Source organism: Eucalyptus grandis, chromosome 7, assembly GCF_016545825.1.
Source record: "Eucalyptus grandis isolate ANBG69807.140 chromosome 7, ASM1654582v1, whole genome shotgun sequence".
Lineage (NCBI taxonomy): Eukaryota > Viridiplantae > Streptophyta > Magnoliopsida > Myrtales > Myrtaceae > Eucalyptus > Eucalyptus grandis.
The window spans coordinates 44415873-44442061 of record NC_052618.1 but is presented as its reverse complement, the minus strand read 5'-3'; the positions used below and the strand labels follow the sequence as shown (position 1 = coordinate 44442061).

Sequence of the window (26189 nt, the reverse complement as noted above, 5' to 3'; positions counted from 1 at the left end):
TCTTCTGAGAGCGAAACTACGAAGAACATTATGTTAAGGGTTGATCGCGACTTGTCCCCTAGAGCGGGACGACAAGTTTATTGAGTGTATCTCGTCCTCAATCATGCAACAGACAAATCTTGACTTGCTATGAATAGCACCAACTTAGGGGAAGCAAAGGTTCACCGCGTACGTATTTGCTAAATACTCTGTTTTCGGGCCACAAACCAAAACCATTCACAGTTCGGTCAATTGTAATGAAAACGAAATCAAGTCCACGAGACGCGCATTGGGAATTTGACATTTGAAAATCCACGTCAGGGGGATATGAGGGAAGTAATCCGGACATTCATCAACAATCCAGTCTAGTGAAATTTGGCATAACCATGCAAGTGTTTAAAGCCAGTCTGCGACTGCTATGTAATATCCGTCAAGTCATGCCTCGGCTCCCACCAAAAAATAATGCTGTGTCAGGCTCATGTTTTAAGGACCATGTGCCTTGAGTAAAACACGCAATGAGCGACCATTCACATCTGCCGCGTCTTGTGTATAAAAGGGAAAAGAAGTTGCAGATGAAACTAAGAATGGTCCCAGCTTAGAATTCAACTTTAGAGATTCCACAAGACAGCAAGTTGCAGAAGAAACTAAGAAAAGTCCCAGCTTAGAATTATATTCTAAAGTTTCTACAAGACATTGTGTTCATATACATCAACAACCATATTTCCACTCAACTTAAAACTTGGAAACTCAAAATTTTGATCCGCATATCAAGAAATTAGTCTAAATAAACATAAAGAGAAAAGCTTCAATTTCAACTTGCTTCAATTTGTTCCAGTGTCCCATCAGTTAAGATATATCATCAATGTGCACAAAAACACAGAAGAAAATTATAACCTGAACCACTGCCAACAAATTTGCTCAAAAGAAGCAGGTTGAAGCAGAGAAATTGAACAAAAAAGACAATAACAAAGCTTGACCAGAAAATATATCAGAAAGAAAAGATGGTACCTTGAACTATTCCAGGCAACAATGTCGCCCTCAAATTTCCCATTGCTAACCTAAGTGAAAACCTCAACTTCTGCGATAAGATCATTCAAGTAACTGCCCAAAATGAAGCTAAAAAAATATCAAATTGCAGATCCTGCAGTGCCTCCTATAAAGACAATCATGAGAGGCCCAGACAACAAACTTGGAGCATAATTCAGTTGCAGGGGCCTAAGAATCCCAGAACGCAACATTTGCGCCAATATGAGTGGCTTCAGATGTGCTAGATAAAGCATTCTGCTTATCATGATTATTCAAATCCCCAAAATCATGTCAGTTAATTATAAAGGTTCAAAGGAATGAAGCTATCAGGAGTCATCTAATCTATCTTTATCTGCTATATGAAATCCAGGGAACCGTGGTATGCCAAAGAAAACATGGACAACCGATCATCGTACACCATCTATAAAAATGTCACTGCTTGACATTGGCAGTTTTTGATAGAAAATACAATTACCATAATCAAAGGGTAATGTAGCTCATTCACATATCAGTCACTTAATTATCAATGTCTTCACCACAGGTATTGCAGAGCAGCTCGATTATCCAACCATTGTACGCTTTCGACCTCTTTGCCGCACTGCATAAGTTATTAGAAAGTGAGAAAAAGAAAAATGTAAATAAACTAAATCAGTCGCTTTTCCTCCTAAAGTGGAAAGCGAAGGGAGGATCAGGATTCACCTTGAGCTAGTTTGTTCAATGTAGACGACCACTGTTTTGAGGACTTCCGATATGCAGCAAGTATGCGATCCATCTAAATGACAATCAACATTATGCATTGTTCAGATTCTAGTTCCAAATGTATCCGTGCCTCACAACACATTCCCAAGACAGCCCCTCAAATTGAAATCACTTTCAAGTTTCAAGAAAGGAGAGAACCAATCTCATGAAAGTCATTTCAACATAGAATAATTTTTCAAAAACTTTGCAATAGTTATGCAATTCATGCAATGAATTCCCATTTTCAGAACCAATTCAGATCAGTCGTGTTAGTTTTCATTTCAAACGATGAAGCAAATTCATAAAGACTGCAGCTTTCCAATGCCCAGCCACAGACAGAATAAACACCACTATAGAAAGAAAAAAAAAAGAAATAAGAAGAGCACCCGGCATACCACATTTCCACAAGACGAGTGCATGGAAAGCAGCGCTCTCTCAAGTACATACAGATCAACAGCTTTATCTTCTGGAAGTGTTGATGTAAAGCTCAGACCAAAATCAATAAGGACCTGAAACAATATGACAGATAATGTGCAGACTGATGAGAACAATTTCTCAATGAAATGTCAACAAGAACTCTATGCCAGCACCAACGTACGGAAATAAATTAAAAAGAACCTCGAATGCCACTCAAAGCTCGACACCAGTATCTATAGAACAAAAACCGCAAAGGTAAAAATGAATAAAGATGCAAGGGTTGCTTCCTTGAGGAACACTCAGAATAGCATAGCTCAACAAAACTAGCCTAGAATAGGTGACTGAACATGATATATCAAGATTGTCGCACATTGTTTATTCTCTGTGTTCAACTGGATTTTAGTTTTCTCACAACTCTCCTACCCATTAAGGTATGAAGCTAAAGATTTTACCAGCTGATTAGTGCTGCTCCGGATCAACATGTTCGACGTGGTCAGGTCTCCATGAACCAGACCTCCATCATGAAGCTTCCCAATTGCATCGCCGATCTGCACAGCGATATCATCCAAACGCTCTTCCACAACACCATGCGACCCGAACTCGAGAAACACATCCTTGACCGAAGGGCCATCCACGTATTCAAACGTCAGAGTATGCAGCACTGGGTCCACACCGTACAGAACAGGAGTGGCGACCCCCAAGCGCCTCGCTTTCGTCATGCACCTAGCCTCCTGCTCCATAGTTAATTGGACAAGTAAGGCGGACCGATACAGCATTCACAGCAACACGCTTTTCACGCACAAGCTCAACGCGCATACGAAGACACAATGTCTATCGAACTAACCGCATTCAAGCGCTTCGAAGTGAGTTTCGAGTCCAAGGACGGATGCCGGTACTTCTTCGAGAAGCGCTCTTTGACGATACACCTCCTCCCCACGAAATTGGACTCGAAAACTCTCTGAAAAATCAGATTTTTCCACCAAATACATTACCACGATGGGTATTCACAGCGGAAATAAGAATCAGAGCGCGGCTTATCAGCTCATATTAAACAAGCAAAGTTCTCAACAATCAGACAACAAGATAAACTAGGAAATTCAGCAAATCGATGCAACAAGATCAAAACTTTTTCACTCACAGCTTCTGCACCTTGCTTCAGCAGGACGAGAGAGCCGCCGCCGGCGTCGGCATCCACCTCCATGGCTAGGCCCTGTGCGTTCTCGCGCTGTGCAAAAGGTTGACCGGAAGCGGGTCAAATGATGCTTCGAAATTGAGCTGGGAAACGGCTTATGCTGGAGAGAAAGTAGAAAATTGCATTTGCAATGAGGACATGAAAAGGGGCCAAGGGATTGCGGAAATCAAGAACTCACCTGTTTAGGGTTTTGTCTCCGAGTCCCAACGAACTGAGTCTTCCGTTTAGGGTTTTGGGAGCAGCGCACGACCCGCCGTTTTGGGTTTCTCGGCCAGGCCAAGCTACATGCAGTTTCGATCAGGGGATCTGCGACCACACATTTTTCCTTTTTGTCAAAACGACCAGACAAATTAATGAGTGAAAATGGAAAATTAGCTCTGAATTTTAAATCAATATGTAATATGATTTTTAATTTTTTTTATTTGAATTTTAGCCAATATATAATGTCATTTCAAAATTTTCAAAATTTATAAATTATTTATGTCATTATCTCTTTTAATGAGTGTGTAATTTCAACATAACTGCTTTAAATGCACCCTTGGATTGGCTCCCACGTTGCCACCATAATAGTCTCCACATCTCTCTTCTCTCCCCTTCTCTCTCCCCACCACCTGTGGGGTCATCTCTATCCTCGTTTGACACCCCTCACTAATTTAAGTTCCAAGCCAGTATCACTGTAATGGACAAGTTTGTAGACTGACAGCTAAATATAAGCGTGAGCATCGGTCCAAGGTTGACCCTTAACCAACCCTAAATCAACTCAACTCTCTTGTTCGAGTTCAGATCTAGTTACTAAGGAGACTAAACTAGTCCTTAGTCTTGGGCTACCTAAATCTGTACTATACAGATTAGTTCTTGATCCTAAAGCTTTAGAGTTAGTTTAACCCGAACCAATTCTATAGTTATTATTATTATTATTATTTCTAATATATATAATAAAGTTTTAAAACTTGTCATAAAAGTGTAATTGAAAGCTAAAACTTTCAAGACATAAAACTTATTAGATTTGTGTAATTGAGTATTTCCGTTAACCATATTTAACATAACTAACAGAAAATGCTAACATAACCCTTTTTTTTTAATGATTCATCTCTCATAAAACAACATTGTTTCGGTCTAAATATGATTTTTAATACAAATTTTATTTAAATTAAATTAAAATAAATTAAATGTATATTAAAAAGAAAAAAATCACCAAAAATCTCAAACTTAAATGACAAATCCACCCAACGTTTTTTTTTTTTCTGACATGAAAAATCCCGAAATTTGCTAATCATGACATATTTATCTCAAAAAAATTTTTTTACACAAAAACCCCGAACTTTCATTTGTATGACACATTTACTCAAATTATAGGGCATTTTGGTCTTTTTACTTTTTGAAATTTTTAAATTTTTTTCTTCTTCTTCTTTCTTCCCCTCCGTTGACCATGGCGGGCTGGCGCAGAGGAAGCCGGCGTCCAGCAAGGGCTACCCTCGCCTAGGCTGGCTAGGGCAGCCCTCACCGGTGTTAGGTGAGGGCCGTCCTCGCCTGACACAGGTGACGGCAGCCCTCGTTGGCATCAGGTGAGGGCCTCCCTTGCCAGATCTGGCGAGGGCACCCTCACTCGACCTAGCCGAGGGCCGCCCTCACCCGATGCTAGCAAGGGCGGCCCTAGCCAGCCTAGGCGAGGGTAGCCCTCACCGAACGCCAACTTCCCTCCCCCATGGCCGGCGGAGGGAAGAGAAAAGAAAAAAAGGAAACAAAAAAGAAAAAAATAGAAAAATAAGACGAAAATGCTTTTAATAGGGTAAATGTGTAACAATTTGCAAAATTTAGGGTTTTTCATATCACAAAAAAAAATTTGGGATAAATTTGTCACTTTAGGCAAAGTTTGGGATTTTTGTAGTATTTTCCCTATTAAAAAAAGAAGAACAATAAGAAGAATAAGCAAGTGACGAGGGCCTATAAGCCCTTGCCAATGATGGTGGGGTGGCACTCTCACCGCCTACTTCTTCCTCTCTCTTTTTTAAAAGAAGAGGGGCATTTATAGTTATATACTTAAGGTTTGGAAAAAGAAGAAGGGATATGGAGAACTTTTAAAACTTGTCACAAAAATAATATGAGTTCTAAAACTTTAAAAAAAAAAAAATGTAATTAAGTGCCAAAAGTTGTCAAATTAGTGCATTAATTTTAAAAACCACATTAGCATTTTTCTATTAGCCAAGTTAGACAAAGTTAACAAAATGATTCAATTGTACTAATTTGACAAATTTTAGCATTTAATTGCATTTTTTTATAAGTTTTAGAACTCATATATATTTTCATGACAAGTTTTAAAAGTTCTCCATATCCCTTCTTCTTCTTTTTTCCAAACCCTAGGTATATAACTATAAATGTCCCTCTTCTTCTTCCAACATTTTGCTTTCTCAGAGTCTCACTTTCACTCTCTCCCTCAATCTTAGATTATTGCTTGAATCTTCAATTTACATCTCTTTGAGGGCAATCTCATCTTCTCCCCACTCATTTGAACTCAGCAATTGATTCTCTATACTCATTTGAAACAATCTTTTATGAATAAACAAGATATGAAACGTTATAATTCATGTTCTATGTTATGTATATTGAACTTTTTATTATGTATTTTCATTTTACGTGTTCTTCTTCTAAAGTTTGTTGCTTTTAGCAAGTGAAGATTTCTATTTTTGCTTTCTCTTAGATTTTGTTTGATTTTTACCAGTGTTCTCCATTTTGTTGCTCAATATCGCATTAGCACTTTCAAGGAATACAAAAAAGAAATGAAACAAAATGATGAGTTTTCATAAAATTTGTTGGGCCAAGCCATGTCTGTCCACTTATTTGAAATATTGGATCAAGATAATGAAATTAATGAAATTCATCTAAGTGTGAGTAATGTGAGAAATAAGGAATTAAATTCAACTATATCTCAAAACCACTCGGGGTTTGCCTCAGTGACCACCCTTCCAACTTGGAATGGGAAGATGGAAGGTTCGAATCCCTACCTTCTCGGGAAGAGTTGGGATGGGACAATTTAGTTTTAGGAGTGGGTTTCGACTCCCACGCCTTGCAAGAAGGCAGGGCAAAGTCTGAGAATGAGTGTTAGAGTATGCATAGAATAGGACCGACCAAAAAAAAAAAAACTCTGTCTCAAATACAACAACTTGATGAGACGATATCGTCATTATCTTAATTCGAGTGGGAACATAACAAAGAATAATATATAAAGTGTACAATATCCCGTATGATGAGCAAGTCGCAAAAATATTCATCGTTGACGTTTTGACATTGAAGGAGAAACCTTCATGATCGCTCCATAAGATGAAGATGAGTTAAAGATTGTAAATGAGACTTTAAATTGCCCTACTAAGAAAAAAAAATGAATACGTGCAATAAAAGATGAAATAAAGTCAATGAAGTCAAACCATGTTTTGGAACTAGTTGATCCTCTAAAGGGAAGCAGAGCTATTAGAAACAAATGGGTTCTTAAAATAAAACGTAAAACCAATGGCTCAATAAAAAGATATAAGAATCACCTCATGACAAAGAAATATAATCAATAGGTTTGAATTGATTATAAGAAAATTTCTCCTATAATGATATTTACCTCAATTCGCCTTATTTTGGCAATAGTAGCTAGTATAGATATTGAACTACATCAAATAGATGTAAAGATTGTTTTTCTCAATGGAAAATTAGAAGAAAAATTTTATATGGAATAACCCATTGGTTTCATTTCAAAATGTTAAGAATAAAAGGTATGTCGGCTTTTGAGATCAATATATTACCTTAAACAGTCATAGAGATTATTGCTTTGGAGTTAAGATCAATTTATGATTATGTCAACTTTCTTCCAACTTTGAGACAAAAGACGTAGGTTATGTTGTACATATTCTTGAAGTTAAGATTTCAATGAATCCTTGAAAAAGATCATTGTCTCTTTCGTATAAACAAAGTTCTTGAACGATTTTGTATACAAAATTGTAAACCTATAAATACTCATATTATAAAATGTAAGAGATTAAGCCATAAACTATGTTCTAAGACTCCACAAGAGAATGAACAAATGCAACATGTTTCCCATGCTAGTGCCATTGGAAGTTTAATGTACACTATGATGTGTACGAGACTTAACATATGTTTTGTAATTGGAATGGTAAGTAGCTACTAATCCAATTTAAGTCAAACAAATTGGACAGTTGTCAAAAGAATACTAAGGTATTTGAAGAGAATTACTAATTATTTACTAAGTTATTAAGAAAATGATCTTAACTTGAAAACTATTCAGATGTTGATTGGGGAGAAGATTTAAATGAAAAGAAATTATCTCTAAATTTGTTTCTTACTAAATAATAGCGTCATATCTTAAAGCTCTAAGAAACAAACGTATATAACTTTGTCCATGATAGAAAATGAGTTCGTAGCATTATCAACTGCTATACAATAAGGTGTTTGACTTGAGAGATTTTTAGATCATTTAGGTGTTGCTAAGAATGTTGCAAACTCATCGTTGGTTGACTGTGATAGCTAAGCAATGATAGTATATACCAAGAATTCAAAATATCACGATAAGACTAAACATATAGATATCAAGTACAACTTTGTCAATAGTATAATTGTACAAAAAGATATGAACTTACAGTATATATCTACATATAAAATGATAGCAAATCTTATGACAAAGCCAATATATAGATATATCTTATGTGATCACGTAAAATCTCTAGAACTGCATAGAGACTGATGCAATAAATATTATAATTTCACATTTAATGAAGATATTTTTTCATTATTAATGCCTATGAGTTTTTTATTTGATGTTTATATATCTTAATGCTTAGTGCATTATAAAATTGCGAAAGTATGTCAAACTGATAAGAGACTAGTGTACTCACACAGCCAATCGCATATATTTACTATGTGATAAATAAAAATGAGATAATTTTTTAACTTATTATTTAGTTGACAATCGAGAGCTCAAGCTTAAAATATTAATGTCGTCTTAATTGAGTGTTAAGATGAGAACATAATATTTATTATGTCCGAAAGTAAAATAACCTACATATTTTATTTTATTTATTTTTATGCTAGATGTAAGTTCGACATATTCTTTCAAAAAGTAGATACGTGAACTCAAAATTAGACATTAAGTATGTCTAAACTATTATTTGTATGGTATTGAAATTAAAGACATATGGAATTAATACCGTAATACATATCATAATTTGAGACTCTTAAGGAAATTACTACATATGCATGAAACAACTAATAAGAGTGGCAAAAAATTTTATTTGAACTTTATATAATTTGAGACTCTTAAGGAAAAGAGTTCATCAATTAAATGTCATCAAGACTTTTACTTGTTCTCAAAATTTCTATTTAATGTTTGTTATCTTATAATGTTGCTAATGATCATGAATTAATTAAATCTAATGAAACGTTTCTAGAAAAGCAAATTGTATTGAAATTAAGAGTTTTAAGGAAACAGAAAAATCGAGTTTGGGATATCACATTCTAGTTTTGTATTTACTAGTCAACCAACTATGATTGTTTTGCAATAATCATAATTATAGATACAACATATCATAATTAAAAAGAGATTGAGAGATATATAAATGTGATCGTTCAATTTAGAGCATTGCATATTTTATCTACTCGGAAACGTAATGCACATTTTAAACTGTTATATATTGCCAATAGATGTATGACATGAGTTCTGGAAGTACGTTGATCAGACAGATTATTTATTGATATAAATGTTGCATAGAGGAGAAGAGATAGTTATGTTCAACCTACTAGGTGCGAGTAGGAAGCGATGGGTTTTTCTAAAACTTGTTGAGCCAAGCCAGGCCCATCTGCCCATATTAGGCCAAACTTGGCCCATAAGAGAATGTTCCATAAGAGAGAGGGTGGTTATTTTTAAGTAAAATAAACTACTTAAGAGGAACGTTGAGTATATGAAAGAGTATGTACCTTCTTCCTATTTTTTACGACAATGTATTTTATCTTAAGAATGGAACTCAAATGCTTCAATCCATCCCTCTCAAGACTGTAACAAATACTTAATCCGTGGTAAATAAGATACATTCATCTTAGTGATATGCCTTTCGATCGATGTTACATGTATCCTCAAGCCCGTTTCCGCATTTGTTTTTAATATTCGATTATTCGAGTATCTGTTCATTTTTAGGAATCAGTTTCTATTGTAAAAGAAAAATCAATCGATCCCAGCTTGACCCTAAAACCATATTGGACCCATATGGTTGGTTCAATTCTCGGTCCCAAGTTCATCAGGGTCGGTTCAATCCTCAGTCTCAAGTTCAACGGGGTCGATCCTAGGTCTCAAAAAATTGAGTACCAACATTGTGAGGGTTGATTCTTAGGTTGGTTGATGGACCAACCCAATCTAGACCATGCTCATCCCTAGCTAGATATGTGAACGGGTTAGATCACTTAGGATTTGGCTAATTACTAAGTCTAAACTTAGCTTAAGCTCTTCCAAACCCATATCAATTCGCAACTTAGGTTCAATTTTTTAGCATGCAAATGACTTTTATCTAGGAATCACCACTAATCAATTTTTAGTAGGTCGATTAGACATCTACGTAAAATAATAGGATAATTATTTTATTCATACGAATCAGAAAATTTGGGTATAGGGACTCGGTTCACTAGATTTCTCTAATATTCTTTTGAAACCATTTTTTTCATGAAAAATGTGTTTATCAAGCAACTTAAATTTATTTTATTACTCCCTAATATGTAAGATGACCAAGCAGATGCGCAATCTACCAATTTAAAACCTAATAAAATAATAAATAAATTGCAAGAATTACCTCATAACAATAAAAACATCTGTAATGTTAGCTCAAAATTCACATCAATAGTCTTAAATGTGATTTCTAATTAACACATAGTTACTTAATCTTTTGAGATTTTCTTTATTTAATAAAACCTAATCCATGTGCAACACGATACAATAATGTACAAAAACATATCTATACTAACATGACATGCAACATGTAACTCACTATGCAAACTATATGTCATGCGCGTTACTTACGTGACCTAATCTAATGATGGACATATATTAATGCAATTATCATAATATGTCACATGTTTAAATGATCCTAAGCATACATTGACTAAATGATGTGCAATGGATTTTTAATTCTACATGACACGCATGATATTTTTTATGTTTTATTTTCTTTTTAATTAAAATTCAAAATTAAAATCACCTTTTGATATTTTTTATTTTAAAAATTCGGAATAAATAAGTAACCTTATCTAAACATGCAATCTATCCTAAAACAGGCAATATTCTAGCAAGAATCAAACCTTACTATTTTTTTTGGGTTTTCTTTTTTTTGGGGAACAAAATTAATTCAAACAAAGGTATCAAGAATGGCACAGTAACAAATCAGGCAAGATATCATCCATATCCGTTTAATTTTGAAAATTAATTGACGAATCATACATTGAGCCTGAGATCGTATTGGGCAATTTTTTACAAAATCGCGAATCATTTAGATTGATGATTTTTCATATAATCGCAAGCCGTATTTCAGATATGAAATTGAACTGTCGACCGTATGCACATTATGAAATTAGGGAATAATCCCTAATTTAAAGGCTTTTTGTGAAACTTTAGATAAGATATATCATTCAAAGATTTGAATTTGATCACAATATCAACGAATTAAGTGAGGAAATAATCAAATTAAAGTTGGATAATATCTTTACCTATTTCGTAAATATTGTTCCCGAATTTGGATTCGTCGTGGCACTGGCATGGCTTACGGCGCTCGATTCGCGGCTTTCACAAACTAGGACATCATCAACAGGGCAACGGCTGGACAACAAATGAACACGTGGTCTCTGCGCAGCAGCGTCGGTGTCGCCGGGACAGAGCAATAATGTTGTCGCTGCAACGAGGCGAGCACCACGTCAGGGAAACGGCTACTGCGTTGCCTTAGTGGAAGCGCAGCAAGTTGTCGAGGCTCGCGGTGGTGTTGCTGGAACCAATGCGGTGGCCGCCGCTGGATGAAACACCGGAAAGCTGCGGAGTGGGCGAGGACTGGCTTCGTTGATGTTGGTCTCGGAAAGTGGCGTCCGAGAAGTGAGAATTGCCTGTGATTCACGTGATTTAATCTCCACAAATCACCACTCACAATTCCTCTTTAACTACTCATTTTTCTATTTTTCCACTCACTAATGGAGTCTCAATGCTTCATGCCCTCTTTTCTTTTGGTTTCTTCTTCTCTGTGCTTACCCTCTTGCTCGGTTGATTCTCTCAATATTGTGGCCTTGCGTATTCAATGTGGCCTCTCTCTGCTCTTGGTTCGATGGTCCTTCTCCTTTTATGGCCCAAGCAAGGTGCCCGCTCCTGCAAAGAACCGATGCGCATATCTTTCTTTCCTTACTTCTCGATATATGAATATATTTGGTTTGATTTCGTCCATGGCCAAGACGCCTAAAGATGGTCTTGAATATATCCCCGCATTGACCAATTCCACTTTCCTCCTCGAAACCTGCTGATCTTTTTTTTTTCTTGGTCTACACGTTTATATCCACTAGCTCGATCGAATCCTCAACTGTGAACCTCCATGTATATATTCCTAAAATCTTCTCAAATTTGACCGATAATGCAATTTTTCCAAGTGTGACACCAACGTGCAAAAATTTCAGCCTCAATAATGAACAAGCTTGGCTGAATTCTTTTAGTTCATGGGCCCAATTTGCAATTAAGCTCAAAACCTTTCATTTAAGTCCACCTGCCATAAGTCCAATGCATGTGTAACTATTAATGCAAATGCTCCTAATATTTATATGTAAATTTAATTTAATATTTTTATTTATGGGTTAAAAATTAATCCCTATTTTTCTATATAATAAATGAATGATCGGGTCGCTAAAATTAAAATGCCAACAATATAGAGATGCAAGATCTGACACAATGCATGTGGCTACGCTGGGGAAATTTCATCAAATATCTTGGTACAGTGATTAGTCAAGAATGATGAAGCCAAGCCACGAGATGAGAAGGATGTTACCAGTGATGCTCAGTCCAATTATACGCAATGGTAACAACGTCACTGATAACAATATACCACATTTAGTTGGGAACCAAGTGATGATGACAAGACATTATCATTTAACACAAGATTAGCGGACGTATCTCACCTACTCGCACGCACTGTCATGAAAACACCTTAGATAACACACAATCAAGTTAAATAGGCCTAAGTCCTTAACATCGGCGGTGCTCGGCCCAATTCTTCACGGTGGTAACAGTTTACCACGTCCAATTAGAAATCAAGTGATGATGACAAGGCATCAAAGGTTCAGAGAAGTCATGACTCTTGAAGCCGGGAGCAAGTTGATTGAAAATGGCGAGAGCGAAGCGATCCGGCAGCGCACATAGATGGGCATGCACCCCCCCAAAAGTAATGCATCCACTCGCGCAACACGCTCGCGCAACCCACTCGAGCAAAGACCAGCAAACAAGCATTGAAGAAGACTTCACATGGTTTCGGAATCAAACTCTTTTCTGTTGTCCGGATTTCGGTTCGGGTGGCTCCAACAAGCTTTTGTGGTGTAGAAATTAATATAGGAGAAGAAAAGAGAACAATGTAGAAATTGATAAAGGAGGAACAAGGAGAACGTGTAAAACTGATTAGGGTTTTCCACATCTCACACTTTTATTATTAAATAATACTTAATGACCATAATAACCCTCACACTGTAACACTCTTCCTCAAGCTGGGCATAGATATCAAGCATGCCCAACTTATTACAAATATACTCAACCCTACTACTTCCTAAAAACTTGGTGAAAATATCAACTAGTTGCTTACTGGTCCTAACATGACTAGTAGAAATAACTCCAGCCTAAAGCTTCTCACGGATAAAGTAACAATCAACTTCAATATACTTGGTACACTCATGGAATACTGGATTTGAAGCAATATAGATTGCTGCCTGATTATCATACCACAGCTTCATTGGCGCAGGATCTTCAAATCCAAGTTCAACTAATAGTTGACGTATCCAAATTAATTCACAAATAGCTTGAGCCATAGCTCTGTATTTTGATTCTGCACTAGATTTAGCCACAACACTTTGCTTCTTATTCTTCCAAGATACTAGGTTTACTCCCACAAAAGTGTAGTAACCTGATGTAGACCTTCAATCTGTAGGAGACCTAGCCCAATTAGCATCCGAAAATGCTTCCACTACTCTGTAACCATGATCACTGAAGAAAAGATCACGACTTGGAGTTTTCTTCAAGTATCTCAATATTCTGACTACAGCATCCCAATGAGAGGTACGAGGAGAAGACATAAATTGACTCACAACACTCATAGAAAATGAAATATTAAGTCGAGTGATAGTCAGATAATTCAATTTTCCAACAAGCCTTCGATACCATTCTGGATCATTCAATAGTTCGCCTTCCTCTGCCATTAATTTTGAGCCAACTTCCATGGTGTATCTAGGGGTTTTGCTCCTAGCATACCTGTCTCTAAGCAAATCCAAAACATACTTGTATTGTGAGATATGGATACCTTTCTTTGCCTGTGCCACTTCGATACCCAAAAATTTCTAAGTCGTCCTAAATCCTTTGTTTGAAACCATTGTTGCAAATGCAATTTCAATTCATTAATCCCTATAGAATCATCTCTAGTTATGACAATATCATCCACATAAACTACAATAAATATCCGCCCAGCTTCTAAAACATGGTAAAACATATAATCATCTCCACTACATCTAAACAATCCAAACTGGAGCACCACTTCTGTAAACCTCCCAAACCAAGCTCTAGGAGATTGCTTTCAAACTATATAAAGATTTCTTCAAACGACAAACATGACCAAACTCCCCCTAAGCAATATACACTTCTTCATTTAAATCACCATGAAGAAAGGCATTTTTAACATCAAACTGAAAAAGAGGCCAACAAGTAGAAGCAGCCATCAAAAGTAAAAGACGAACAGAGGTCATCTTAGCCACTAGAGAGAAAATATCACCATAATCAACCCCATAAACCTGTGCATAACATTTAGCAACCAATCTGGCCTTGAGGCGAGCAAGAGAATCATCAAGATTAACCTTAAGTAGTTTTTCTTTCAAGTAGAGGAACAAGATCCCAAGTCTTGTTTTGGTCAAATGCCATTAGTTCCTCCTCCACAATTGTCCTCTAGCATTGACTAAATAATGCTTCAACAACAGTTTTAGGAGTAGAATGTTTATCAATAGTGTCTAGACTAGCTTAAAAAGAAGCAGATAAACCAAAATATGTGACACACTATGCAATAGGGTGTTGGGTACAACTGTGAACCCTTTTGCAATGAGCAATAAGGATATCAAGATCAATATGTGATAGGCGTATCTCAGACTTAAAAGACGAAGAAGACGAAATAGGCGGAGGTACATCTGTAGGGGGCTCCACATGTTGATGATGACGTCTACTATATACATGCTGAACTGGTGGAGGGATTAAAGGAGAATCCGAAGTGGGTTTCATAATGACGTATGTAAAGGAATTATCATCCACTGTAGGAGGCTCCATTGGTTCATCAAAAAAAAATAGTTGACTCAAAAAAGGAAACATCTGCAGTGGTGAAATACTTATGCAAAGAAGAACAGTAACAACGATATCCCTTTTGTGTACGAGAATACCTCACAAAAATGCATTTAAGAGACCGAGGGTCTAGTTTGGAAAGCCTTGGATGATGGTCACAAATATAGCAGACACAACCAAATATACGAGGTGATAAATGAAATAAGGATTCCGAAGGAAAAAGAAAAGAGTGTGGTGTTGCACCCTTAAGAACAGAGGACGGCATGCGATTGATAAGATAGCGTGCGATCATGATAGTATCAGCTTAAAAACATTTGTCTACCTTCATTTCAAACATCAATCATCGAGCAACTTCTAGTAAGTGACGGTTCATTTGTTCAGCGACACCAATTTCTTGTGGTGTATCCAAACAAGAAGATTGATGAAGGATGCCCCGTTGGGTCATGAATTTAGAAAAATGATTAGAAAAATATTCTTTAGCATTATCACTTCGAAGAATACGAACAGGAGCTGAAAATTGAGTATGTACTTTGTTAACAAATGCACAAAATATAGAAAATAACTTAGAACGACTTTTCATTAGATATAGCCAAATGGCTCTTGAATCTACAAAAATAACAAAAAGTAACAAAGTACTTGAAACCCAACTTAAAAAGAGTAGGACGAGAATCCCATATATCATAATGAACTAACACAAACGGCTTAGAAGTTTATTTATTGACTCTTGGACGATAACTAATACGGTGCAATTTTCCAAACTGACATGACTCACACTCAAGACTAGATAAAGACTGAAATTGGGGATCTAACTTCTTCAAACTTTCCAAGGATGGGTGGCCCAAATGACAATGGATCTAATGTAAGGAAGCTGCAGAACAAACAACACTTGCAGTATCATCAAGCAAGTATAGTTCCCCTAACACATGTCCTTTACCAATTGTCTTCCTCGTCTTCAAGTCCTGAAAAACACAAAAATTGGGATAGAAAGTTACGGAACAATCATATGCTTTGGTAAGCTGACTGACAAACATAAGGTTGAACGAAAAACTAAGGAGATACATGATTGAAAATAAATATATGGAGGATGTTAGGGGAACTGTGCCTATCCCTTCAATATGGATAAAGAACCATCAACTAATGTAACATTAGACATAGACTCATGAAAGTCGGAGACTCCAATCATATTATCGATAGCACCCGAATCAATGACTCAGGGGCAAGAAGCAAAAGAAAGACACAATTTTGCATTACTTGTCTGAACAAAAGTAGCTGTGGAGGAGGACAGTGAAACTGGCTGGGAAATTTGAGTTGATTATACCTAGCAAATTCCTCATTTGACATTTTGATCAACTTTCCTCCCGTAGTGGATTGTAAAGAGCCACTAGATTCCACTACATTAGCTACATTAACTATAGCTTGTTGAGAGAGCCTTCCATGAAGCTTATAACAGAATCTCTAAATATGTTCAGATAAACTACAGTAATGACAAGTTCGAACCAGACTGGTATTACCCCTATGTCACTATAAGTGTTGCTAGCAGAGAGTGGTTGGCCTCTAACAAAACTACGGCTGGCGCCACTACTTCGACCACCATCACAACCACCACCACGACCTCGACTACCATGTAGAAATTAATATAGGAGAAGAAAAAGAGCGATGTAGAAGTTGATAAAGGAGGAACAAGGAGAACGTGTAAAATTGATTACGGTTTTCTACGTCTCACACTTTATTATTAAATAATACTTAATAACCATAATAATCCTATCAGTGTTAATGACCATAATAACCCTCACACTGTAACATGGGGATTTGGTCATCTACACTATAGAAAACCTTTCTTCTATATCAACATTCTTGAAAATGCTATAATGACCAAAACCTTACTCTATACCTCATAAACCATGTCATTAAGCAACATTTAAGAATGTTAAACGACATAAATATGAGACTTATGGCAAAAATGGACCTTATCCTAGAAAACATCATAAATTTCAAAAAGTCTCTTAGGTGGAATAAACCTTAACTCAAAGAAGCAGAGAAGTCAAAAATAATTATCACATTTAAATCCCAAAACTCCCATTATTTCACGAAAAATAAATGATTTAAAAAATAATCTCCTAAAAATGATTACTTATATCCTTTAAAGTAAATAATTGATTAAAAATATTTTTATTACAAACAACAATTTAAAACTAAACATTTCATGAACGATGAAAATATTTATTATTCATTTATTTTTATAAGAGATATAATCGATCAATTTTAGGAAAATATTTTCCAAATCATTCATTTTACGCAAAGCAAATGAAGCCTTAATAGAATTGTAAGACAAGCAACAAAGGGTAATGGTAGACTATCATCGTTTTGCTTTTTTTTCTATTTTCTAAAATTAATAGGAAATAGATGTGAAAAGGCAATAAGATCGCTTAAAACTTCAATATCTTAGAAAGTAAGAAACAAAAGCCGAATTATCCTCTATATATCGTTTGGAAGTAATGTAAGGATCTACGCAACACAAATAGAGATGCAGTTCCATCTTCTTCAAAGTCTGGGAAGGTTTGGTCTTGGTCCCTGCCGGACGAGTTTTTTCTTCGGATTCTGTAGCACTAGTAGTTTAATGGATTGAACCACGGGTCCTATAACCGCAAGAATCCGTGCCCAAGTAACTTCAAAACAGTAATAAGTAGACAAACCTCTCCGCAAACTGCTAGTTTTATTGCAGCAACACAGGCCTATGATTGAACGGCTTTCGCCATGCCAAAAGCAGCTGCCGAAGCGATGGCACCGATCAAAGCGGTTTGCAACGCACTTTTGAAAGGTTTATTGTCGGTGAAGTAGCCCTTGGCATACCCAAAGATCAGCAAGGCCATCAGTGTCAAGATAACAGACGCTACCACAGCTTTTCTTGCTACTGGAATGAACATGTAGGGAATGAGAGGAACAAGCCCACCCAAGACGTAGGCAATGGCAATCGTGAACGCGCTTTGAAGCGCTCTCTTAGGATCTGGCTTCTCGAGTCCAAGTTCAAACCTGAAATCGCAGTATTTGGTTGCATTTTCAGTTGCTACATTTTGCTTCAGGCATTAATCAAGATTACCATCAATCATTCAATTGCCAACAAACTGTTGTATTCACAACACATTTGGTTCGTGGACAAACCTTGTCACTCAGCAAAAGACCAACAATGTGCTTTTTACACACATTACGCATCCACTCCTTTGAAGCCCGTTCACTTAACCCTTAATATGTGTGATCTCATGGCAGGAACATGCCAAATAACAGATGAAACTAATAGATCAATCAATCACTCATATTAAACAGTACCTCATTAATCTTGAGAGTATTAAAATTCATTACATCCCTCTGCTTTCTTTGAATACTTTCTTTGAATATTGCACTCTCAAAAAAACAACAACAGGCATATTCTCCAGTTTTATTTCTCTTTGCAATTGTTATTCATAGACACCGTATGGTATAATTCAACATGCTTCAATACATAGCATGGGCAATTTCACTCAAGTAGTTTAGTTTATGAACATTCTTCACATTTGGGGAAAAAGGAGTAAAAGATAGAAGACTCTTTGACAGTTGATCCCACTATTACTCAGATCCAGCCAATCATTCCTTCAGCACTCTAACTATGGCAAAACGACCTGCGCCTCATAGGTAATTTTAGAAAAAGAACTTTAAATTTCTAAAGACTTTATCATCAGCAGGAACAACTTAAGAGATGGATTCATGGAGTCCCAAATAATGTGTCGAAGCATACAAAGAATCATAACACGCAGCAGAACCTATACATAGGGTAAGGTTTACAAAGGAACCATCAAAGGGAGGATCTAAGGGTTTAATATAAGAATAAAGCAATGAAGCGTTTCTCATTGATGCATTTTCATATGGCAGTTAGCAGTATGCAGAGCATATGGTCAAAAAGCTACACAACCCATTAAAAAATTGACATTCCTCTTTACATCATGTAAGAGTGTTGAAGATTTCATTGAAAGTAAAAGCATGACTCTGTTATCTTCTCTCTGTTCTCTTATGTGGTCTTTTTTAAGTAAGGAGATTGTAGCCACAGCGCACTATTTTACTTACTAATATGTCAGCAAACTCTCCTCAAGGTTTTCCATTTTCTACTGACGACAGGGTCACCCACATAATTGGGTCAAATCCAACAACAGTAATCATAACTTTCTTGAGATCAAAACAGAATGACTATCTTCATACTATTCTCACATTTCAGACACAAAATTCATCACGTTAAGTAGTTCACTGGGATTTATAGCTTTGTTGATGTTACACATTCACAGAATTCCCTCATCACATTCAGATGTTCTTCTTGACTTTTCAGCCACCGAGGGGGCTGATTAAACATGCCATATGAGGTATGTAAGAATTCAACTTACTTCATCATGAAATCAAGCCACGCCTGGGGCTTCTTCCTCAGAGCATTGACAACCGGACCATATTCATGGGGCTCTATACCATACCGTGCAAGAATCTCAGCTACCTCCGCAGCCTCTGCATTCAAGGAGCACTCTCCAAATCAGATGAAGATCTAGTGTCTCGAACAAGACGACGAGAACATATAGACCCAGCACGACTCTCGAATAGGGTAAAACATTATTGTACTGCAGAACTAGGATTTTTATTCATCCCATGTAAAAGTGGGGAAACCTGTATCTGGAACTCTGATGATCTCTTCTTGTTCTCTCTTCAACTCCCTCGCATAGTTGTCCGCCTCACTCTTAGCCGCAAGATACCTGCACCTCCCCTCATAAGCGTACTAATCAGAAGGATAACCTCCACACACTCTTTACACCTATAAAGAATGTCAGTTTTACATGCTTCAATATTTTCTTGCATCATAATCACTTCCGCCGGGCTTCCGCCAAATAGCCATATACTCTCATCAATATCTATTAGTTTGTTTAACGTCACTAGCATCTTGGCTACGTCTAAGACCGACAACGCTCGTGGAAAACGATATTCAATTTGAAATTCGCATTCTTGCCATGATCCAGCTTAGGCGCATAAGACCAAACCGGTCAGCTCAAGAAACTGTGATCTCCTGAGATATATGAAGTTAGCTTCTTGTCCACTGTCAAGAAATGGAAAATGGGGATCTCACGCTTCTCCAGACGAGCAAGAATATCCCGCGTCATGTGGACGCTGGTCACAGGATTCAGATTCACTCCGAATAAAAAAAGTCAACTCTTTTTTTTTCTTTTTTTGGTATGAGCAGTTGAAGGGGAGACGCGAAAAGGAGCGACCTTTAACGATCTCAGTGAAAAGGCAAGCGCACGGACTGGAGAGCGAGAAAAGACCCAAAAAAACCGGAGGAAGTACCCGCCGAGACCCATGGAGATGGCGCCGGCGGCGACCTCGGCAATGCCAGCGGTGAGCACGATGGACGAGGAGGCGTTGGCGCCGGAGAGGCCGGCGGCGAGGGCGAAGGGGACGGTGAGGCCATCGGAGACGCCGATGATGATGTCGCGGACGATCTCGCCGGCGGTGAAGTGGGCCTCCTTGTGCTGGTCCAGGAGCCTCTGCTGCTCCTCTGCCCCCGGATTCCCCCCGTCGTTCGCGCCGTCGGCCATGATGGATCACGAGCGATTCCTGCTTTTGGGTCGCGGCCGGCGGAGGCGAAACGGGACGACGACACGACGGAGCGTGCGACAGGGACAGCGTGGATCGGCTCGAAGCGGGCGATCGCTCTTCTTGTCCTCTTGTACATGAATGAGTGGAGGAACAGAAGGGCCGGTGGCCGAGGCTGCTCGTGCAGTTGCTATGTGGACTGTGCAGAGCAGTGGTGGCGAATCTCGTAAATATCGAATTCTGTAGGGACCCGGATGCAAATAAAGTTTACGATGTTCTCTTGCGCAAACGAGGACGTTTGAGCAATTCCAAGATTTAGAGGGGCCCAAGAGGAAAATAGATCGAATTCCTGGATGACCCAAGATCCATGGCACGATTTGCGTTCTCTTTTTACACATCATTGTCATTTTGATCACATATATAACGTGAAATGCTTAAATTAATTCTCATCGCAATAAATGTTAAATCTTTTTTAGATTACATTCAATTCAAGATGTGCAGTACATCCACTTCAAAACTAATCATTACGAATGAGTTTCGACGCTGTCTTGTGTCGAACACGCTGTATTATTAGTTGTATCATGAAAATATACGCAACATTCTAAACCTTAAATTATGCTACATAAGCTATTTGCAAGAATATAATTGTCTTTGTGCTTCGAATTGACTGGGCTTGATGATGGAAAATCCATCTTTTGTCCTTGCATGGAACGGGAAAGGGTTAATACGACAAGAATCTTTGATCAGAGGTCCAAAGTAGTCACCTTTCTCCATTAACGCTTGACACTAAATGCCATGGACACCCTTTTCAAAGTTGGAACTTTTTAGTGTGCTAATTTGCAAGGACATCAGTACTTCGTAAGCAACTCTTGCGTCTGGCCTATGATTTTATTGTGATAATTATAAATGACAAATGAGTTACTGGGCGTTTAAAAGAAAACCCTTTTCTTGTCCCGGCTATAGGATGAGGAATATACGTGGAGAAGACGAATGGGATGGGGAGGGGGCATCATGATGCATCTCAACTCTTTTTTGGTGGGTCAAAAGCATCTTTCCATGCTTCTGGGTAAGCTCTATAGGTGTAAAGTTAGATATACATCATTCCAGAGAATAGTACCTTTTTCATTCTCCAATATCGTCCCTTAGTTTAATCAGCTGTGATGACACACTAGTTCTTCTCACTTATCATCTAGACATAAAGCAGAAGCCAAGGACCATTTTGACATTGCGATTAAACATATTCGAATATCATCAACTCCTCCAAACCAAGGTTGAAACAAAGAGTGAAAGAGAAAACCCAAGTCATATGGGGAAGCAAACAAGAGCCAAGATATCCTCCATTTGACAAAAGCAAAGGTAAACATTAAAAAAAAAAAAAAAAAAAAAAAAAAAAAAAAAAGAGAAAGAGAGAGAGAGAAGAAGAAAAAGTGGGGCGACGGTTTTGGACATGCGGATCAAGTTCTGAAGAGCTTGGCTATGGAGTAAGCGGCTGCAGAGGCGACGGCGCCAATGAGGGCAGTCTGGAGGGCGCTCCGGAACGGCCGGTCGCCAGTGAAGTGGCCCTTAACGAAGCCGAAGATGAGCAATGCAATGAGCGTGATCCCGACGGAGGCAAGCACGGCCTTGTCAGCGATCGGGATCGCCATGTACGGTATTAGGGGCACCATTCCGCCAACTATGTAGGAAAAGGCGATGGTCGCTGCGCTCTGCAGGGCTCTCATGGGGTTTGGCTTCTCTAGTCCTAGTTCAAACCTGGGGGAAAGTTTTTTGGTCATTGCCATTATTAGCTTCAGGATTCAGTGCAACTTGAGAGAGACAGAGATAGATTAATGGCTTACTTCATCATGAAATCAAGCCATGCTTGGGGGTTCCTCCTCAGGGCATTCACGACGGGCTCGTACTCGTGGGGCTCGACCCCATATTGTGCCAATATTTCGGCAATCTCGGCGGCCTCTGCAACATAATTCCTAGAAATATCAGTCCCCTCTTCTCCCAAACTGTCTTCACCTCGTGACGCTAGCAATATCGTGTAAAAATGCAAGAGGAATCATATCGATAGACAAACAAATTCCATTCGATTTCACCTTCAAGTTAGTATAATGCTCTGTGTGGCATTTATTGCTTGTTTTAAGTTTTTTTTTTTTTTTTCGGTTGGTCCTACTATTTTTATTCTTACTTTCACTCTTACACTTTTGTTCGCGTGGGAGTCGAAACCCACACCTAAAACTAAATCGTCCCCACCCCACCCCCCGAGAAAATGTGGAGATTCGAACTTCCCACCTCCCGGTTCCATGTTGGAATGGTGGTTTGTTTTGCTCATTCTAACTTATTTGCCCAGAAAAGTGTGATTATATGATTATCATGTAACTGCAATATGAACGTGAAGAGACCTATGTCTGGCACGCTGATAATCTCTTCTTGTTCTCTCTTTAGTTCTCTATAGTAGTGATCAGTCTCGCTTTTCGCCGCCAGATACCTGCATAACCATTACATTCTGATTATACACGCTATTCAACTCACTAAAGGGAATACTAGAGTTAGTGGGGCATGCAAAGCATTAATCAGGTCCCAGACTACTCGAAAAGTACCCTCCAAGTCCCATGGAAATCGAACCAGCCACGACCTCAGCGATGCCAGCAATCAGGATGATGGAGGATGGGACGTCAGCCCCGGAGAGGCCGGCGGCGAGGGCAAAGGGGACGGTGAGGCCGTCAGAGACGCCGAGGATGATGTCACGGACGACCTCACTCGACGTGAAGTGCTTCTCCTCGTGGTCGTGCAGGAGCAGCCTCTGCTTCTCCAGGTCCGAATGCCCGTTCGGGGCCATAACGTTTCGCACCAGCTCGTTCGGCACAGAGAAACTATCGACAGAAGGAGCAACTGAATAAAGCTTTGAGAGTGATGAAGTGAAGAGTAAGTGTAGGGGCATTAAATAGAGGCAGAAGGGCGTGTGGAGTTTGTTAATTAGTGCGTGTGTCCGGATGCAAATTAAGAAAGAAAAGTTGGTTCGGGCGTTTCTTTTCAGTAACATCACTTCCATTAGCGCACTACATTCATTTTAAAAATAAAAAAAAAAAAGTACATCACGTCGCGACAAAAAAAAATTGAGCGAACTTTAAAATAAACGGTTCATATCAACAAACCATGGTAGCCCCTTTTTTTCATATTTTTCCGACCAGCTTGAGCAAGATAAGGAGGGGCTACTAGTTGGACTAATCCATATAGAAATTGTCATAAAATATCGCATCATTTAGAAATCTTTAGATTTAAGATTACCACTCGGATGTCTATGGGCTTGGAAACCCATTGGTTCTAATAGACTTAGTCTCACCATAATATCATAGCTCATTCACTAATATAAAACAAACCCATTTATCATCACATGCCATTTAATAGATTAAGCTCATATATGAATTGCCAAAGTTCTAGGGTTTCGCTCTCTTTTTAACTACTATAAAACGAACCCATTAATCATCACATGACATTTAATAGATTAGGCTCGATATATGAATCGTAAAAGTTCTAGGGTTAAACTTTCTTTTTTCACCTTCCAGATTCCTGGAAAAAGCAAGGCCAGGGCAATCGATTGATAGGGGTCCGCATGTTTTGCGGGCGTGGATCGGAGGGGATGCGTTCACTTTGGAGTCGTTTTATCCTATCCTCTGTCCAAATTCCGATCTGGTTCATCCACCAGTTGAAAATAATGATGGAACTCAAAATTTTGGATATTCATTCGGTTCCACAAAGTCATTGTCACCGGTCACTAAAGGCGTGTGCCTAACACAAGGCCGCTCTCTTCCAAAGGTTGGGAGAAAAGCTTTGTCGGTATGGATGGAGAAAAGATATTATCTCCCTCTACCCTAAAAAATAAAAGAAGAAGAAGAAGAAATGTGAAATCACTCCAAAAAAGGAAATACTAAATAAGACCCACCATTTCTTTTTATCGAAATAAGATATTACCTTCAATACATTATAGAAACACTTCTAAATAAATGGAGTTAACTGCTCGTAGCCAGCGAAGCTCTCCCCTTGTGAGTCCATGACTAGGGTTATGTGCTTTGGGGCATGACAAAGTTGAATAAACGGAGTTAGCTGCTTGTATCTGGCGAAGCTCTCACCTTGGGACTTCATGATTATGCTTTGGAGCATCACATCGATTGTGCTAAGAGGGCCCTTCTTGTACATAAGTCTAGTTTCACTTGTGAGAGAGTCCATAATGATGGTGAAAACTAAGCGAGAGCTTTTCCCTTTTAGTTTTTTATTACGACAAAAGCCTTCATCGGTAGAAGTTGTAATTGACACTTCAACAACAGATTCCATGTAGTACTTGAAATTCTCTCTTGGTAAAATGGAAGTCTAAACGAAGAATTTAAGAAAGATGGAGAGACATCGGATCTAATCCTCAAAGATCTTCATTCTAACTTGAGTATTAGGTCGCACTTCAAAAGAAAAATCTAGTTATCGATCAAATCAAGATCTACATTCACTTGCTTGTTTGTTTTCTAATCTACAAAGATTCGAATAATTCATCAAAAGTCATGGGGACTAAACTTGTTAATTAATGAACGTGAAACTGAAGAAATGGCTCCAGACATATGAAGATAAGAATAGAATTTTCGGCACGTGATGACTACTTTCTTTTTGTGACCCAAAATAAAAAAGACAAAGCACGACAAAATAATAACTGTATATTTTACTCAGATGCCATCAATAATTATTCTCCAAAAGCTCGGGTTCACACGCGTACGGATGGGAAATCATTCCTCTGCTTTGCTTTTTAGACATGTGGGTTTCTTCCATTTGCCCGAAGTATCTCCATCTTTGTCATCATAATTCATTATGCCTCCCCGTTCAGACAACTTATCCATAAAACCATGTGCCTTGCTCTCGAATAATAATGATTAAAATTAGGTTAAGACTTGATTTGTTTTGCAAAAATAAATTATTTTAAAAAATATTTTTTCTGAAAACAATTGCTTATATCGATTGAAATAATTAGTCATTGAGAAATATTCTCATTATCAACAACAAATTATGTTTCAATAATATTTTTCATTTTTTATGTTTTTGTACGTGATACAAGTTATTGTTTTTAGGAAAAAAATTTCAAAAAATTCATTCTTTACAAAACAACGAAGCCCAATATCACCAAAAATTTGAAAAAGTTATATTATACTACATTTATTACAAACTAATTTTAGTGTCACAAAAAATTCGAGCTAGTTACACCCATAATAAATCAACCAAAATTTTAGTAGAAATTAGGGATTTTAGCAAACTTTTCAAAGTGTGAAGGAGCTCTTATGGCGGATGTCCCAATTTTAGGAGATCATTCCTTCAGATGCGGTGTCCCAAAATGAGGTTGTTTAGGAGATCATTTTATGTTGAATTTCAAAGTGGGATTCACGTCATACACCCATCATATAAGTTGTTTGTCATATGTGTTTACTTGTCAGCATTATAACGAGAATATTAGATGGAAGCTAATGGCAAGTAGATTTATAATGAGTACATTTAATTTCTTTGAAATTTTTTGTGATGTGAAAATTAACTGGAATAAATGGGATACGAATGTATCGGTTTGATATTTTTATGATACAACCCTAATAATAAAGTGTCATCTTTCTTGGATAATGTAGCTTAATTTAGGAG

General features: G+C 37.8%; 3 protein-coding genes across 4 annotated transcripts; all 3 read right to left on the bottom strand.

Moving 5' to 3' along the window:
- Positions 1–1244: 1244 nt before the first annotated feature.
- Positions 1245–3683, bottom strand: LOC104453646 (EKC/KEOPS complex subunit bud32). 2 transcript variants are annotated; one of them, XM_010068256.3, is made up of 7 exons: positions 3531–3683; positions 3299–3452; positions 3005–3118; positions 2613–2891; positions 2139–2252; positions 1705–1777; positions 1245–1603 (listed from the first exon to the last, which is right to left on the bottom strand). In XM_010068256.3, exons 2-7 carry the CDS (start codon positions 3359–3361, stop codon positions 1566–1568), a joined length of 681 nt encoding a protein of 226 aa, XP_010066558.2. In that variant the 5' UTR covers positions 3362–3452; positions 3531–3683; the 3' UTR covers positions 1245–1565. The 2 variants fall into 2 exon arrangements, with proteins under 2 accessions (XP_010066558.2, XP_010066559.2); XM_010068257.3 differs by having other exon boundaries at positions 3299–3385.
- An 11904-nt stretch (positions 3684–15587) lies between these two features.
- LOC104453645 (vacuolar iron transporter 1) lies at positions 15588–20726 on the bottom strand. The gene is made up of 5 exons (XM_010068255.3): positions 20289–20726; positions 19617–19702; positions 19346–19460; positions 17633–17969; positions 15588–15898 (listed from the first exon to the last, which is right to left on the bottom strand). The coding sequence occupies exons 1-4, from the start codon at positions 20537–20539 to the stop codon at positions 17672–17674; spliced, it is 750 nt and encodes a 249-aa protein (XP_010066557.1). The 5' UTR covers positions 20540–20726; the 3' UTR covers positions 15588–15898; positions 17633–17671.
- Positions 20727–21727: 1001 nt separating this feature from the next.
- On the bottom strand, positions 21728–23455 carry LOC104431141 (vacuolar iron transporter 1-like). Its single transcript, XM_010043820.2, has 4 exons — positions 23126–23455; positions 22928–23013; positions 22376–22490; positions 21728–22289 (listed from the first exon to the last, which is right to left on the bottom strand). The coding sequence occupies exons 1-4, from the start codon at positions 23362–23364 to the stop codon at positions 21992–21994; spliced, it is 738 nt and encodes a 245-aa protein (XP_010042122.1). The 5' UTR covers positions 23365–23455; the 3' UTR covers positions 21728–21991.
- Positions 23456–26189: the final 2734 nt, after the last annotated feature.